A 19,087-nucleotide genomic window follows, 5' to 3' on the forward strand; every position below is an offset into this window, starting at 1 on the left:
AGTATGAAGCTGTTTCAACTGAGAAATATAATAGAATTTCAAGAAATCTGTAAACCTGTAGATCATTATGTAGCTTACATGCTATAATTGCAATCCTTTTTGTTATATTATTAGATATAATATGTGGTAAAATATGGTAGTAATATCCTCTCAAGTTGGTTTTGTTCACTGAATGGAAATTGTATAAAATAATTCTTGTGAAATTATTAAAAATGTATGAACACAAAAAAATAGATGTCTGAATGACAAAGTTTTTGCATTCTTGTTTTCTATGCATTGTTTAGGTTTGGGTACGAGCACGGCTAAAGAAGCAAAAGAGTATTTTGCTGACATGGACCGACATCGTATCATATTTCGATATGCTGGCCCAGAAGATGATGCTGCTATTACCCTGGTAAGAATTAGTGAAAACTTGTTTTTCTTTCTTTCTTTATATTTATATTCAGCTATTATAGTATTAGCTCAAAGCAGATATAGCAGCAGCAAATATTTACAAAATAATAAGAATAAATGATCAAAATATAAATTTATATTTCCTAGCGTGTAGCAGATGGACTCAGAACTAATGGGTATAGTGTGCTCGTGCTAGCAGTTGGAGACGGATCTGACGTCAGCACGTGGTACATATACCCCTGCAGGAAGTGCAGCAACTCAGTAATTTTCGTCTCCAAAGCAGTTTGGAGCTACCTCATGCTCGCTGAGCGTTTTTCCAAATTCTAACGACTAAATTCATAGAAGAATCCTACCTGAAGACGAGCCCCGCACTCCTGCAGTGATACCCTCGGGTCCCTCCCCCAGTTGAGTTTCCTGAGGTGATTTCCGTGGTCCCTCGGAGGTACGAGCCTCGGTCCGGTGGCCGACTCGCGGCAGGGACCTAGCCCCCGAGTGAGAAGGGCTCGGGCGCGGCATAGAGGCAGCCTCGGTCCCGATCCGTTCGCGGTGAGGACTTGGCCCCCGAGCGAGACGAGTTTGGGCGCGGTCTAGAGGCAGCGGGTGCACTTCCTCGAGTGTGGCGGTGATGGTAATCACCCTCTCCTCCGCAGCTGGAGACCGCCCGGGTCGCAGCCGGGAAGCGCCGAAGATCAGGTAAGGCGTACATCTTTACTTGCTGGTCTCAGAGGAAGCGAGGATTAGCGGGGTCTGCCTGCGTGGCTGCCCGCCAAGGAGGTCGCCTTTGCCTGCCTGCTCGCCGTCGCCATCTGCCCTGGTTTGCCGCCTCGCTCTAGCGCTAAGACAGACTAAGCGCACATTGATAGGCGCACATTACTAAGCGCACGTTGCTAAGCACACGCGGATAGGCGCCCGTTGCTAAGTGCACGTGGATAGGCGCACGTTGATGGGCGCACGTTGATGGGCGCACGTTGATGGGCGCACGCTGATAGGCGCACGCTGATAGGCGCACGCTGATAAGCGCATGTTGACAGGCGCACGTTCAAAGGCGCACGCTGATAAGCGCACGTTGATAGGCGCCCGTTCATAGGCGCCCATTAGTAGGCGCACATCTTTCGGGCATATTACAAGGCGCATACTTCGGCTGGGAGCGCATCGGCGCATAGAGATATCAGACGCGATGGAGCGTAGGAGAGCCAATGCGTCCGCAGAGCCGGCACCTCCAGAATCAGGCATAAAAGCTCTAAGCCTCTGCTCAGCATGCCACCTCAGAGCCACACAGAGCGAGGAAGCAGACTCCCTATGTGCCCAATGTGAGGAGGCCTTGGGAGTTCCAGGCCAGGGCCGGTCCCAGCCCAGCGTAATTGCTAGTTCCTCAGGGAATACCCCGGACCTAGCAGGCCGCGGTGAGCAGCCAGGGATCCCTAGTGACCTGGTGCCCCTAAGGCTAGAACCTGCTTCGCTCTCCTGGGTGGACTTATTCAAGGGGATTCACGCCTTTGTCAAGATGCAGTCTGATCCCCAAACGGACCCCTACGTACCGGATGACCCTGCCCCGGACCCTCAAGGCCTAGGCATGGCCAGCCACCCGGAAGCCCCACTTATGGGGATTCAGATTTTATTTACTTATTTATTTCACATTTTTCTATACCGAGCTTCATGGTTGAATACCATATCAGATCGGTTTACATCGAACAGGGAATAGAGAAACTTGTAACAAAAAATTGAACAGTAAATTATAATCAAAAAGAGAGCAAAAAAGTTACATTGAACAAGGACTATAAACTTGGAGGCTTTACAGCTTGGAAGTAAATAGAGTAAAGAAGGCCCGAGCAGGGCAGTAACTTAAACTCAAAAGTCATAATGAGCTCGGTTCGAGCAAGATAGATTAATTGCGGAGGTATTGGATAAGATTGCTCTGAGGAAGAAGGCGAGCTCCCCGAGGAGGGAGAACTTCCCTCGGGGATAGAGCCGTATCGAACCATGAGACTCTTCTTTCTTAAAGAGGATCTCCCAGACCTGGTCTCTCAATGCCTGTCGCAGCTGGCTATCCCGGGCTAAGGCACTCCAGGGGAGCCTAGAATGAACCTCCTGCTAGAGGGCCTGCGTCAAACGGTTCACCATTTTCCCCTCCTACAAGCAGCACAGCAGCTAATCGATCTGGAATGGAATGCGCCGGAGGCCTCATTCAAGGGGGGGTCGGGCCTTGTCTAGCATGTACCCCCTGGACCCGGCAACCAAGGAGCTGCTGGTGTGCCCCAAGGTAGACGCCATAGTTTGTGCAATTGTGAAGCGCACCACCATTCCGGTGGGGGGGCGGCGGCCCTCAAGGATGCACATGACCGGCGCATGGACACCATTCTGAAACAAGCCTTTCCCTGTACGTACCCGGATCAGTCCAGACACCTGGGTTGTGACTCCGCACCAGCAGATGGAGACAGAGTAAAACTTGACGGGCTCCCTACATATAGTAAGGTACCACCCACAGCCCCTCAGTCTTTCTCCGTCTCCAGCAGATGGGGCAGGTCCACCCACAGGCTCTGGGATCCCTGGGGATTTAGTCAGTCAGGGATTGTAAAAAAAAAATAAAATAAAATAATAAAATTAGAGGTAGGGAATAGGTCGTTGGTAGATGATAGTATTCTTTAAAAAAAAAAAAAAAAAAAGGAAGAATTTTTTGCTTTAGTGCACAGCTCCCGACGGAGGTACCTCCCAGGGGGGTAAGCAGGTCCTGAGGGGATCATCCCCCCCTGGTCGAGGCCGCTGCTGGGGTCGAGGACCCGGCCATGCCTGGCAGCAGCGTAGGGGGTGACACAGGGGAGCCCGGTTCACTCACCCCCGGTGGAGCGAAAATCTTCAGCACCTGGGCCAGCGGCTAAGTATAAAAAAAAAAAAAAAAAGGTTTTGAAGCTTTTGTTTTTACGTGCCGTCTCTCTCTCTCTTTCTCTCGCCGGCGGCGCTTCGTGGGGGGAAGGTGTTTTTTCTGTGAGTTAGACGCGGTGAAATTTGGTTTTGCTTCGGGCCCACGATGCCGGTCGGGTTGGCCTGCCGCGCGTGCGCGTGTCCCGCAACGGAATGTGTTCGTCCTGTCTCGCGGGGGTGAAGGGCCGTCGCCGGTCATCCCGTTCACCGCCGCGCGCTCTGCCTGCTGATCTCGGGGGCCCTGATCCGTTCCCACTTAGCGCGGGAACGGTGGCCATTTTAAGCTCGGTCCGGGCCACGAGGAGGGTGGTGGAACATGGCGGCTTGCCACCGCCACTTTCTCCTCAGCCTCGGGCCGCCGGGGGGGGAGCCCCGGGGGGGCGCAGAAGCAGGTCAGTTGAGCTCCGGGGAGGGAGCCTCGGGATCGGAGGAATCTTTTTCGGAGGATTTTTCCTTTTTATTAAAAAAATTGGCAAAGTTTAGAAAATCGAAGCACAAGCCTGGGAAAGGCACAGGGGGCAGAGAGGGACGCTCTCACCCCCGGAAGAGGTCGGGTCGGCCCAGGAAGTCGGCTGGGCCGTCCAAGGAGAAGAGGCCGACGATGGGTATACCTCGGGACTCGACGACAGAATCTACTACTTCGGAGGAGGAGCATTTGACCTCGGGGACCACAGGAGGGCCTGAGGGGCCCGATGATCCGGGTCCTGTGCAGCCGGGTGCGGCCAAAGGAACGATGGCGGGGGATGGGGATGACCCCAAAGTCGTGCGCCTTTTTAAGCGGGAGGAGCTTTCCTCGCTTATCCCAGCGATCCTTGAGGGGCTCGGAGTGGAGGCTTCGCCGGTGGAAGCCCGTCAGGGTGCTAATATGGACCCGGTACTCCTCGGTCTCGCGGGACCTACGGTGGCATTCCCGTTTCATTTTTCGGCCTCAGACATCCTTTTCCGGGAATGGGATACCCCGGAATTGGGCCTTAAAGTGAGCAAGGCCATGGATAAGTTGTATCTGCTGCCTGAGGACGTTTTGGAATTGCTGCGCCTCCCGCGAGTGGATGCGGCGGTGTCGGCAGTAACCAAGAGGTCTACCATCCCTGTCATGGGCGCCACGGCGCTCAGGGACATCCAGGATCGGAAGCTGGAGGTTCAACTCAAAAAGGTTTTCGAGGTATCCGCCCTGGGCGTCAGAGCGGCTATCTGCAGCAATTTTGCATTGCGGGCGGGCCTTCGCTGGGCCCAGAACTTACAAGCGAATGCTGGTCTCTCAGATGGGGAAGCCTCACAAGCGGATCGCTTGGAGGCAGTGATAGCGTACAGACGCCATGCACGATTTGCTACGAACTTCAGCCAGGGCTATGGTGTCAGCGGTCTCGGCTCGCCGTCCTGGAATTTAAATTGCGTGCTTTCGGCGCTTTGTGGAGCGCCGTTTGAACCCGTAAAGCGAGCAACGCTGAAGGATCTTACCTTGAAGACGGTGTTTCTCGTTGCCATTACGTCAGCTCGTCCGGTCTCGGAGCTACAGGCGTTGTCTTGTAGGGAACCGTTTTTGCGGTTTTCAGAGGCGGGAGTCTCTCTGCGGACGGTTCCGTCCTTTTTGCCCAAAGTGGTGTCGTCTTTTCACTTGAATCAGTCTGTGGACCTCCCGGGGTTTTCGACCATGGATCCGATGGACAAGGAGTCGAAAGAGTTACGGAAACTCGATGTCCGCAGGATTCTAATTCGTTATCTGGAGGTTACGAATCCTTTTCGGGTTTCCGACCACCTGTTTGTTCTCTGCTCAGGGGTTCGCAGGGGGTCCGCTGCTTCGCGTGCCACGATTGAGTGTTGGCTCAAGGAGACGATTGGTTCGGCGTATCTTCTGCAGGGCAAGTTGGCGCCTAAAGGGCTTCGAGCTCATTCGACTCGGGCGCAAGCCACGTCCTGGGCTGAGGTTTCTCAGGTGTCCACGCAGGAGATCTGTAGAGCAGCCACGTGGAAGTCGTTGCACACTTTTACTAAGCATTACAGGCTTGATGTCCAGGCAGCTGAGTCTCAAGGGTTTGGAGCGAGTGTTCTCCGAGCGGGACTCTCTGCTTCCCACCCTAGGTAATTAGCTCTGGTACATCACAGGTGTCTGGACTGATCCGGGTACGTACAGGGAAAGGAAAATTAGTTCTTACCTGATAATTTTCGTTCCTGTAGTACCACGGATCAGTCCAGGCTCCCGCCCGTCTGTGTTTTGCTTACTGATGAATAGAGGGAGAGTCTGCTCGTTTGACTTAAGTTTTCTTTCCTCCAATTGAAATATTTTGCAATGTTTTGCATTTGAGACCAGGCCGTTGTTTTTTGTTCCTGGTTCTGCGGTTTTTCGATTCCAGCCAGAGGTGCTGTGGTGAATCAGCCTACAGTTTTGGTTTTCACAGTTAGTTAGTCTGGCATTTGTCTTGCTTTGACATTACGTTCGACTGAGGGGCTGTGGGTGGTACCTTACTATATGTAGGGAGCCCGTCAAGTTTTACTCTGTCTCCATCTGCTGGTGCGGAGTCACAACCCAGGTGTCTGGACTGATCCGTGGTACTACAGGAACGAAAATTATCAGGTAAGAACTAATTTTCCTTTGAGGTGGCAGCCATGTCCCTACGAATTGCGACCTGCTGGACCGTGGTGACGCGTTCCTGTTTATCACAAGCCAGGAACAACACCCCGGGAGAAGAAATGGAGTCAGCCCTCTCGTTCCTCACTGACGCAGCCTCCGACCTAGTCCGTACGGCAGCCAAGGGAGTGTCATCCTCAGTGGCAGCCAGGAGACAGATCTGGCTACGAGATTGGTCAGCCGACTCCTCCAAGACGCGCCTTACAAGAATGCCCTTTAAGGGATCCCTCCTGTTCGGCAGCGACCTTGCGAAACTGGCTAACAAATGGGGCGCCTCTCCATTACCCCGTCTACCAGAAGACAAGTCAAGGAGGAACCTGTGCCCTTTTCCTAGGCCATCCAGGGGTAGAAGCTCTCAGCGCTTCAGTCCTTATAGGACTCGCTACCAAGCACCTCGTTCTCAGACCAGGAACCAGTTCTTTCGGACCAGGCGCAACAAGCAGGGAACCGGCTCGGGTTCGGGTCCCGGCCGCACCCCACAATGAGAATCAGCCGACCCGTCTGGGGGGAAGAAGCCATAGGGGGCAGGCTAACCCTGTTCTACCGCAGGTGGCTCAAGATTACTTCGGACCAGTGGGTCCTCGCCATTGTCCGGGAAGGGTATTACCTGGACTTCCTTCATCTCCCTTCCGGACAAGTTTGTGGAATCTCCTTGTCCGCCCCTCAAGAGGGCGGCGCTGGAAGCTACCTTGGGAAGGCTCCTGTCCCTAAAATCCATAATCCCAGTGCCTGCATGGGAGATAAATTCTGGGCATTACTCCATTTATTTCATCGTGCCCAAGAAGGGGGGCACCTTCAGAGACCCATCCTGGACCTCAAGTCAGTCAACCGGCACTTAAGGGTCCCAGGATTTCGCATGGAAACTCTGCGGTCAGTCCGAAGTGCAATACAACCAGGGGAGTATCTCACATCCATGGATCTGTCAGAAGCTTACTTCCATATCCCAATCCATCGAGATCATCAGCGCTACTTACGCTTCAAAGTTCTGGGACAACACTTTCAGTTCCGGGCTCTATCCTTCGGGTTAGCCACCGCGCCACGGACCTTTACCAAGGTAATAGTAGTGGTGGCGGCGTCAGTCAGGAAGGAAGGAATTCTCGTCCATCCCTACCTAGACGATTGGCTGATCAGGGCAAAGTCACTGGAGGAGAGCCACCGGGCAACCAACAGAGTTATATCTCTTCTGGAAAGCCTAGGATGGGTAGTCAACACAAACAAGAGATCCCTACAGCCTTCGCAGTCGCTGGAATACCTTGGAGTCCGATTCGACACCCAAGGAGACAAAGTCAGCCTGACCTCCAAGAGGAAATCAAAACTCCGGAATTGTTTGCAGACTTTGCTGAGCGCCACCCGGCCCACAGCTTGGGATTACCTACAGGTCCTCGGCCTAATGGCCTCCACTCTGGAAGTGGTACCATGGGCGCGGGCTCATATGAGACCGTTACAACGCGCCCTCCTATCTCGGTGGAGCCCACGATTACAGAACTACACCGTGCACCTACCTCTACCGGCCAGAGTACGGCATCAGTTACGGTGGTGGCTGCAGCCCGGCCACATGAGCCGGGGGTCAAAAATGTCCTCTCCAACCTGGACCCTGCTCACTACAGATGCCAGCCTGAGCGGCTGGGGAGCACACTGCGAAGAACTAACCGCCCAAGGGCGGTGGAACAGAGAAGAGTCAGGGTGGAACATCAACCGACTAGAGGCACGGGCAGTCAGGTTAGCATGCCTGCGATTTGCCCACAGACTTTGCAACAGAGCAGTCAGAGTGATGTCGGACAATGCCACCACGGTGGCATACATCAACCGACAGGGCGGAACCAGAAGCCTACAGGTATCCTTAGAAATAGCCCCCCTGATGGCTTGGGCGGAAGCAAATCTCCAGGACATCTCCGCCGTCCACATCGCCGGGAAGGACAACCCCACGGCAGACTTCCTCAGCAGAGAAAGCTTAAACCCGGGGGAATGGCTAAAATGTTAATATTCTTCCTTCAATTTCCTCCCCCTTTCAGATCCTAGTTATTTTTCCTTGTTTTTTGTAACTTTCTCACATCCTAAATATTGTTATTATAACTGTTAAGTTTCATTCTATATGTGACGTTGAATTGGGAAATGTTTTACTATGTTACTCTCTGCCTTTACTCACATTGTTAATTGTAAACCGGGTTGATGTGATTCCTATCATGAAACTCGGTATAATAAAAATAATAAATAAATAAATAAATAAATAAAGATCACACTGAGACACTAAAGCAACTGTCTCAAACCCCTCAAGAACCTCCTACTCAGCCTTCTCGTCGTCCTCCACGTAGAGATGTGCGACGCTCTTACTACAGGCCATGCAGATACTACCAACAAACAACTAGGGGAAGATCTAGCAGACCAAAACAGCGATCCCAAGCCAGCAATCCAGGCCTAACCGTCCACAACCTCCTGCACAGACAGGGCCTGCAACAGGCTTTTGAGGAAAACACCAGAGTACAGACCCAACCTTGCAATCCCAAGCCAAATCTGCCAGTGGGAGGAAGAATATCTTATTTTCACACAAACTGGCAAAACATAACCTCCGATCAATGGGTTCTTTCCATAGTCTCCCGAGGTTACAAACTGAATTTTTCCTCAATTCCTCCAGAATTTCCACCAACCTACTGCCAACAACAAAATTCTCAAATTCATCAATTACAAACAGAATTATCCACCCTTCTGGGATCCAAGGCCATTCAACCAGTGCCTCGGACACAGCAGGGCAGAGGATTCTACTCTCGATACTTTCTCATTCCAAAGAAAACCAGAGGCCTACGTCCCATCCTAGACCTCAGAAATCTCAACAAATTTCTAAAGAAAGAAAAGTTCAGAATGGTTTCTCTAGGCACCATGCTTCCACTTCTTCAAGCAAGGGATTGGCTTTGTTCTCTGGATCTTCAAGATGCTTATGCTCACATTCCAATATACCCTCCTCATCGCAAGTACCTGCGCTTCATCGTAGGCAATCAACATTACCAATACAGAGTTCTACCATTTGGACTTGCGTCTGCTCTCAGAGTCTTCACCAAATGTCTAGCAGTAATAGCAGGACACTTGCACAAGGAAGGTGTTCATGTTTTTCCATATCTAGACGACTGGCTCATAAAGAGTCCATCTCAACAAGGAGCAATAACCTCTCTCAACCGGACAATTGCTCTACTTCACTGCATGGGGTTTCTCATCAATTATCAAAAATCCCATCTTACTCCAACTCATCTGCTTCAATTCATAGGAGCAGAGTTAAACACAGATCTAGCAAAGGCCATTCTACCTATAGAACGTGCAGATGCCCTCATTCTACTAGCAAAGTCCATTTCCATACGGACACAAACCACAGCTCATCAGTTTCTGATACTGCTAGGCCACATGGCCTCCACAGTTCATGTTACTCCTATGGCAAGGCTGGTCATGTGACTTTAAGGTCACAATGGATTCAATCCATTCAACCACTTCACTATCCAATTCAAATGACCCAACAACTAAGATCATCTCTACTTTGGTGGACCAACAAAGACAACCTGTGCAAAGGCCTACCTTTCCAACAACCAGTCCCAGAGATTACTTTAACTACAGATGCATCCACCTTGGGATGGGGAGCTCATGTAGACAATCTCCACATTCAAGGGACTTGGACAAAACTCGAAGCAACACATCAAATCAATTTTCTGGAACTTCGAGCAATACGTTATGCACTGCATGCGTTCCATGACTGCCTTTCACACAAGACTGTTCTCATACAAACAGACAACACAGTAGCCATGTGGTACATCAACAAACAGGGAGGTACGGGCTTGTATCTCCTTTGTCAAGAAGCTGCACAGATTTGGGACTGGGCCCTGAATCACTCAATGTTCCTACGAGCCACCTATCTAGCAGGCATTCACAATGTAGTGGCGGACCGACTCAGTCGTCAATTCCAACCACACGAATGGTCCCTGGATCCTGCAGTAGCAACCAGGATATTTCAACATTGGGGCCAACCAACAATAGACCTCTTTGAGTCACATCTGAATCACTAAGTGGACGCGTTCTGTTCTCTACACAAACAGAACAACCAGCCCGCCAAGGATGCCTTTGCTCGCCCTTGGAACTCAGGCCTACTATATGCGTATCCTCCAATACCGCTCATAACCAAAACTCTAGTGAAGCTACAAGAGGACAAGGGCTCCATGATTCTCATAGCCCCATATTGGCCTCGACAAGTATGGTTCCCCACACTGTTAGACCTCTCAGTCAGGGATCCAATTCGACTGGGAGTAGCTCCCACTCTCATAACTCAGGATCAGGGCCGGTTACGACATCCCAACCTTCAGTCCCTATCCCTGACAGCATGGATGTTGAAAGCTTGATATTACAACCTCTCAATCTTTCATCTCATATATCTAAAGTGCTTATAGCTTCACGTAAACCTTCCACACGAAAGAACTATTCTTCCAAATGGAAGAGATTCACTTTGTGGTGCTCGGGAAAGGATATAAATCCTTTTACCTGCCCCACAACTTCCCTACTGGAATACTTATACCATCTTTCAGAATCTGGTCTCCAGACTTCATCCGTAAGAGTACATTTAAGTGCAATCTCTGCTTACCATAACAAACTAGGAGATGCACCTATTTCCACACAACCTCTCGTAAGTAAATTTATGAGAGGTTTAACTCATCTTAAACCACCAATTCGAAAACCTGTCCCAAGCTGGGACTTGAATTTGGTATTAACAAGGCTCATGCGCTCTCCTTTCGAACCCATCGACTCTTGTTATCTTAAATTTCTCACATGGAAGGCTATCTTCCTCATAGCCATTACTTCAGCTAGAAGGGTTAGTGAGTTACAAGCACTTGTTACATACGAACCTTATACAAAGTTCCTGCATGACAGAGTGGTTCTACGTACACATCCAAAATTCTTTCCCAATGTAGTTACGGAATTCCACTTGAACCAATCCATTGTTTTACCGACATTCTTTCCAAGGCCTCATTCCCATCCAGGAGAAACAGCCTTACATACCTTGGACTGTAAGCGTACACTAGCTTTCTATATAAACCGTACTGCAGTCCACAGGAAATCCACTCAACTTTTTGTTTCTTATGATCCAAACAAACTGGGTAAAGCAGTGGGTAAACATACTCTATCCAATTGGATAGCAGATTGCATAGAGTTCTGCTATGAACAAGCAGGCCTTCCTCTTCAAGGGCGAGTAAAGGCTCATTCAGTAAGAGCAATGTCAACTTCAGTAGCACACTTTCGTTCAGTGCCAATCCTTGACATATGCAAAGCAGCAACATGGAGTTCTCTTCACACTTTTGCAGCCCACTACGGCTTGGACAAAGAAGGACGACAAGATTCAGCCTATGGACAATCTGTCTTAAAGAACTTGTTTCCAGTTTAATCCCAACTCCTTCTACATCCAACTTACAATGATCTTCGCCTGACTCATTCTCAACAATACTTACTGCAATTTCACCAAGAATGACTTAGCCTCTAGCTTGCTATTCACCCATATGTGAGGACTAGCATCCTGCTTGTCCTGGGATAAAGCAAAATTGCTTACCTTGTAATAGGTGTTATCCCAGGACAGCAGGATGTAATCCTCACAGAACCCACCCGCCACCCCGCGGAGTTGGGCCTCATACCTTTATTATTTTATTTTTGCTAACGCTTATGCTATATACCAGACTGAAGAGAGACACCTGTGGCAGAGAATATCATAGAATGCTGGGCATGCTCATTGGCCTCACAGGGCCAGTCAAAAGTTTCTAGAAACTTTGACAGAAAGCTTTCCCGCCTGGGCTCAGTTTGGTGACGTCACCCATATGTGAGGACTACATCCTGCTGTCCTGGGATAACACCTATTACAAGGTAAGCAATTTTGCTATACTTTACTTGCAAATTTTTTATACCATATTTATACCATATTTGGGTCTAGTTAACTAAGATATGTAAAGGGGCATCAGGAAATAATTCCTTCAATGAGCAGGATCTAAAAGGTTAAGGCAGTTGTGGAATATTTTTCATTTCATGATTCATGTGAGGGTTTGCCTGCTATTAAATACATGGGGATACATGACACTTCACAACTCCACATATAAAGGTCGTCATTTTACATTTAATAACCAGAAACAGGAAGAACACCCAACCTCCCTCCCCCCTCCCCTTCTCTCTCTCGACTGGGCAAAAGAAATGGCAAGAAGTCCCAAATCTATTCAATACACACGAACCCTTTAGATCTCTAAGGCCATTCTGCAATTGGTGTACAGTGTTCAGAATTGAACTACATGCTGTGTGAGGCAAAGACTGCAAGTAAAAGTCCCAAATCCTCAAAAATGTTTTTCTTCGCTTTTAGACAGGTGGATCCAGAACATGGGTTATGCACCTCTACCAGCAAATGGGAAACGGAACAAAGCTAATATCACAGTATATACACCCCTGCAGTGACAGCCTGCCAGTATTCTCCGTCTCCAGCAGATGGTGGATGTGCATCTCCCTACTTGGGGATTGCTTAAAATTTTCAGAAGGAGAAAAGAAGAAAGAAAATTCACCCTGCTCTCCTGTGGTGATACCATATGGTTCCTCCCTCAGTTGAGAATTCCTGAGGTGATATATATTAGATTTTCCCTCAGATGAGTGCCTTGGTCAGGTAATTGGTTTTTGGCCGAAGTGGACTTACTGTAAAAGACAGCTGAAAAGCAAGGAGGTGCAGGAAGCAGAGTGTGGCGGTGACTATATATGCCCCCCCCCCCCCCCCCCCACACACACACACCCACAACCGAAGACCGACTCTGTACTCAGCTGGGATGGACTGAGCTCAGGTAAAGCAAAAAAATAAAAACCACAGAGGAGGGTTTTTTGTAGGGCTTCCTCTTTCCTCCAGTCTCCGTGCTCTGCATGCTGAACCAACGTTTGTTCCCACCTCCGACATGGGCAACCTGGAGAGTTGGGTGGCCTTTTTTGGCTAGGTCCAGCTCTTAGGCTTATCACTGTGTGCTGCATAGTAGGCCGTGGCAACGTTTTTGCATGTTTTTCAACGCATTAGGCTGTCCTCTTCAGGACCATTGTTTTGTGCTAGTGTGTCCAGCTGTGCCTTCAATTGTGTGCAAACATTTTGGATGCTTTGTTGGATGCCTACTTGGCATCCAGTTGGTAGCAGCATCTATTTAATGCTTGCGCTTACCTATATGCACAATCTGAGCGGCATTGAGGATGCTCAGTTTTTAGGCACTCATTGAGACACAGGGTTATATGCTTAAATTTTGGATGCCTATTTTTTGCTGCACGAATACAGCTGGACGCACACCTTTCAGTCACCTGTTAAGCGTACTGACAGAATAATGGCATCTATAGCTAAGAAACCTAAGTGCCTTTCCCTCTTTGTGCTTGTCATATTCGGGCATCTCATCCTGGCGTTCCCCCTAACTTCCTCCAGCGCTGCTTGGAGGCTCAGGGAGAATTGTCTTTGTCTGATTTTACTAATCCAGGTTCTTCCCAGCCTGATGTGGGCCTGGGTAAAGACGTGTCCGATGGGGCACCTGACTTTGGAACTCCCCTAACTGGTTCATCAGCGGGAGAAGGTAGTTCAGTGGGCACAGGGTAGGTGCCTCCTGTTTTTGGCATGTATTCTTCTGCCTTTACTTCGGTGGAATTTTTTCAAGGATTGCAGTCCTTTCTTCAGGCACAGTCCTTGGCCCCGACCAGTCTTGCCAGGTCAGAGTTGCAGTTGGTGGCCTTCCGCGAACTTGGTGCTATAGTTAAGTGTTGAAGATCAGCAGCCGGTCTTCTCGATAGGGACCCGGATGGCATGGATGATGAAGCCGATCCTTTCTCCCTGGAAGATGGGGATGTGGGATGTGGTTCTTTCATAGAGATGAGTTGCCAGCTCTGATTTCCCAGACATTAAAGTATTAGGAGTCCCTAGGGCTGAATCCATGTCTGAGCCTAGGAAAGATCTGATTTTGAAACATCTTGTTTTTTCTGTTATGGAGGCCATTCAAGAATTGATTGATCTTGAGTGGGGCACACTGGAAGCTAATTTCAAAGGGGGAAGAGTCTTTGAAGGACTGTACCCCCTGGATACAGCTGGGAGAGAGCAATTATGTTTTCTGAAAGTGGATGCGCTTGTGTGTACCTTCACCAAGCAGACGACTATCTCCGTAGAGGGAGGTGCAGCCTTGAAGGATGCGTATGATAGGAGGATTGAGGCCATCCTTAAGCAAACATTTGAAGCAGTGGCAATGACTTTGCAAATAGCATAATGTTGTTCCCTGGTGGCTCGCTCCTGTTTACTTCTTTTTCAGGTTGTCTATGAATCTGGTGTGAATTCCAGGGCAGTGATGGAGTCAGCAGCCACCTTTTTGGCAGATGCAGGCTGCAATTTGGTCTGCACCTCAGCCAGAGGGGTAGTGGCCAGGTGTCAGTTATAGCTGAGAAATTGGTCAGCCATTGCAACCTCTAAGTCTAACTTTTCGAAGTTGCCCTTTAAAGGCTCGCTCTTGTTTAGGAGTGAGTTGGAGAAAATGGCCAATAAGTTGGGCGAGTTCCCAGTTCCTCGATTACCAGAAGATATAAAGCACATGCCATGCTCCTTTAGCATGAGAGGTTGTGTTAGGGGATCCAAATGTTTTCAAACCTACAGAGGAGCGGCCTTCAAGAGCACTCGACCTTTTGGTAGGTCTCAGTCCCTTTGTCCCAGACAGCCCAGACGGAGAGTAGGCTCGGGTAGTGGAACTCTCCGAGCCTCCCAATGAAGGTGTGCTGACCCATCCCAGGAGACAGGGGGTCACTCTCTTTTATCAGAGGTCGGTTGAAATCATGTCAGACCAGTGGGTCCTGGAGGGTGATACGAGATGGATATGCGCTGGAGTTTCTCAGTATTCCTTGGGACGTGTTCATGGTGTCTCCCTGCCTCTCCCCACAGAAGAAGCAGGCAGTGGAGTGTACATTGTCAAGGCTGCTCTGTCTGAGGGCTGTAGTGCCAGTGCCCACATCTCAAGAAATGTAGGCTGATATTCCATTTATTTCATTGTGACCAAAAAGGAGGGCTCTTTTAGTCCCATCCTGGATCTCAGAGGTGGGTATCTTATTTTCACGTGGAAACCTTGCGCTCAGTGATGATGGCTGTGCACTCCGGGGAATTTCTGACATCCTTGGATCTCCCCGAGGCGTACCTGCATATTCCTTCCAGCTAGAGCACCAACATTTTCTGCGATTTGTGGTTTTGAGACATTGTCATCAGTTTCTAGCACTGTTTTTTGGTCTGGCCACCGCATCCAGAACTTTTTCCTAGGGTGTGGTGGTGGTGGTGGCATCAGAATTGAGAAAGGATAGGATTCTGGTACACTTGTACTTGGATGACTGGCTGATTCAGGCTAAAACTCTGGGAAGAGTTTAGCTCTGAGAAGAGAGCCTCCTGGTGTCGTGCAAGGTGATCTTCTTGTTACAGGAGCTCGGTTGGGTGGTGAACCTGGCCAAGAGAAGTCTTCAGTCATCTCAGTTGCTAGAGTATCTTGGAGTTTGGTTTGACATAAAGCAGGCAGGGTTTTCCTGCCAGAAGATTGTATTCAGAAATTAATGGTGCAGGTGCTTCTGTTGGTGAACACAATATGCCCAACAGTGTGATCCTATCAACAGGTGCTTGGATTGATGGCGGCTTCCCTGGAAGTGGTGCCGTAGGCGAGGGCACATATGCATCCTCGTCAGCGCTCCCTGATGTCTCGTTGGATCACACAGTCTTAGGACTGTTCGATTCTGCTTCACCTGCCGATGGAAGTCAGCACTCACCTGCAGAGGTGGTTAAAGGTGGATCATCTGAGCAAGGGGGTTTCCCTAAGTTCACTAGACTGGATGGTACTCACGACAGATGCGAGCCTCCAGGGTTGGGAAGTTCACTGTAAGGAGCTGACAGTACAAGAGCACTGGAGTCCAGAAGAGTCTCTCTGGAGTATCAATCTGCTGGAAGCCTGTGCAGTCTGGTTTACTGATTGCAGGGTCGAGTGATCAGACAGTGCAACGATAGTGTCTTACATCAGTTGGCAGGGAGGAACCAAGAGCCAGCAAGTATCATAAGAAATAACCCAGCATATGGAATGGATGGAAGTGCATCTTCAGGCGATCTCAGCCTCGCATGTAGCAGAAAAGACAATGTAAGAGCTGACTTTCTCAGCAGACAGAGTTTGGATCCAGGAGAATGGGACTTGTCAAATGAGGCGTTTCATCTGATAGTGGATCGCTGGGGCCTTCTGTTTCTGGAACTTCTAGTGATTTCTCGCACTGCAAAGGTTCCTCGTTTGCTCAGTCTCATGAGCAATCCAAAGTCCTTGGGGATTGATGTCCTCATGCAGGAATGGCCGGGGGGTGAGCTGCTGTATGCTTTCCCCCTGTTGCCCATGTTGGGCAGAGTGATCTGGAAGATCGGAAGATCAAGGGTCACAGGGGTATGGTGCTTCTGGTGGCACCAGATTGACCTAGGAGACCATGGTATGCAGATCTGTAAAGGCTCCTGGTAGAGTCCCCCTTTGGCTTCCAGTGCACAGGGATCTGCTGCAGCAGGGGCTTGTTCTTCATGAAAATCAGACTCAATTTTGTCTTATGATATGGCCCTTGAGAGGGCTCGCTTGTTGAAGCATGAATATTCTACTACCATGATTGCCAACTTGCTGTATGCTAGAAAGTTCTCCACTTCCTTAGCCTACGTGCGGCTTTGGCAAGTGTTTGAGGCTTGGTGTGAAGATTGAGGGGTTGTTCCTCATTCTGTTAAGATCTTGTTCATTTTGGAATTTTTGCAGGATGGAAAAGTACAGGTAGCGGCTCTTGCCTGTTTCCGGGGCCACGTGATTGGTGGACCCCTGTCGGCTCATCTAGATATGGCCTGTTTCTTGAAAGAACATAAGAACATAAGAAAATGCCATACTGGGTCAGACCAAGGGTCCATCAAGCCCAGCATCCTGTTTCCAACAGTGGCCAATCCAGGCCATAAGAACCTGGCAAGTACCCAAAAACTAAGTCTATTCCATGTAACCATTGCTAATGGCAGTGGCTATTCTCTAAGTGAACTTAATAACAGGTAATGGACTTCTCCTCCAAGAACTTATCCAATCCTTTTTAAACACAGCTATACTAACTGCACGAACCACATTCTCTGGCAACAAATTCCAGAGTTTAATTGTGCGTTGAGTAAAAAAGAACTTTCTCCGATTAGTTTTAAATGTGCCCCATGCTAACTTCATGGAGTGCCCCCTAGTCTTTCTACTATCCGAAAGAGTAAATAACCGATTCACATCTACCCGTTCTAGACCTCTCATGATTTTAAACACCTCTATCATATCCCCCCTCAGTCGTCTCTTCTCAAAGCTGAAAAGTCCTAACCTCTTTAGTCTTTCCTCATAGGGGAGTTGTCCCATTCCCCTTATCATTTTGGTAGCCCTTCTCTGTACCTTCTCCATCGCAATTATATCTTTTTTGAGATGCGGCGACCAGAATTGTACACAGTATTCAAGGTGCGGTCTCACCATGGAGTGATACAGAGGCATTATGACATTTTCCGTTTTATTCATCATTCCTTTTCTAATAATTCCCAACATTCTGTTTGCTTTTTTGACCGCCGCAGCACACTGCACCGACGATTTCAATGTGTTATCCACTATGACACCTAGATCTCTTTCTTGGGTTGTAGCACCTAATATGGAACCCAACATTGTGTAATTATAGCATGGGTTATTTTTCCCTATATGCATCACCTTGCACTTATCCACATTAAATTTCATCTGCCATTGGATGCCCAATTTTCCAGTCTCACAAGGTCTTCCTGCAATTTATCACAATCTGCTTGTGATTTAACTACTCTGAACAATTTTGTGTCATCTGCCAAATTTGATTATCTCACTCATCGTATTTCTTTCCAGATCATTTATAAATATATTGAACAGTAAGGGTCCCAATACAGATCCCTGAGGCACTCCACTGTCCACTCCCTTCCACTGAGAAAATTGCCCATTCAATCCTACTCTCTGTTTCCTGTCTTTTAGCCAGTTTGCAATCCACGAAAGGACATCGCCACCTATCCCATGACTTTTTACTTTTCCTAGAAGCCTCTCATGAGGAACTTTGTCAAACGCCTTCTGAAAATCCAAGTATACTATATCTACCGGTTCACCTTTATCCACATGTTTATTAACTCCTTCAAAAAAGTGAAGCAGATTTGTGAGGCAAGACTTGCCCTGGGTAAAGCCATGCTGACTTTGTTCCATTAAACCATGTCTTTCTATATGTTCTGTGATTTTGATGTTTAGAATACTTTCCACTATTTTTCCTGGCACTGAAGTCAGGCTAACCGGTCTGTAGTTTCCCGGATCGCCCCTGGAGCCCTTTTTAAATATTGGGGTTACATTTGCTATCCTCCAGTCTTCAGGTACAATGGATGATTTTAATGATAAGTTACAAATTTTTACTAATAGGTCTGAAATTTCATTTTTTAGTTCCTTCAGAACTCTGGGGTGTATACCATCCCGTCCAGGTGATTTACTACTCTTCAGTTTGTCAATCAGGCCTACCACATCTTCTAGGTTCTCCGTGATTTGATTCAGTCCATCTGAATCATTACCCATGAAAACCTTCTCCATTACGGGTACCTCCCCAACATCCTCTTCAGTAAACACCGAAGCAAAGAAATCATTTAATCTTTCCGCGATGGCCTTATCTTCTCTAAGTGCCCCTTTAACCCCTCGATCATCTAACGGTCCAACTGACTCCCTCACAGGCTTTCTGCTTCGGATATATTTAAAAAAGTTTTACTGTGAGTTTTTGCCTCTACAGCCAACTTCTTTTCAAATTCTCTCTTAGCCTGTCTTAGCAATGTCTTACATTTAACTTGCCAATGTTTATGCTTTATCCTATTTTCTTCTGTTGGATCCTTCTTCCAATTTTTGAATGAAGATCTTTTGGCTAAAATAGCTTCTTTCACCTCAACTTTTAACCATGTCGGTAATCGTTTTGCCTTCTTTCCACCTTTCTTAATGTGTGGAATACATCTGGACTGTGCTTCTAGAATGGTATTTTTTAACAATGACCACGCCTCTTGGACATTTTTTACTTTTGTAGCTGCTCCTTTCAGTTTTTTTCTAACAATTTTTCTCATTT

At 48.4% G+C, this 19,087-nt stretch overlaps 1 protein-coding gene across 1 annotated transcript in view; it reads left to right on the forward strand.

The window, feature by feature from the left end:
- Positions 1–19,087, forward strand: part of TOP2B (DNA topoisomerase II beta) — a 777,593-nt gene that overhangs the window by 430,720 nt on the left and 327,786 nt on the right. Inside the window, 1 exon segment of the mRNA XM_029589448.1 lies at positions 285–394. Within this exon segment, the coding sequence (XP_029445308.1) occupies positions 285–394 (110 nt within the window).

This window comes from Rhinatrema bivittatum, chromosome 2, assembly GCF_901001135.1.
Source record: "Rhinatrema bivittatum chromosome 2, aRhiBiv1.1, whole genome shotgun sequence".
Lineage (NCBI taxonomy): Eukaryota > Metazoa > Chordata > Amphibia > Gymnophiona > Rhinatrematidae > Rhinatrema > Rhinatrema bivittatum.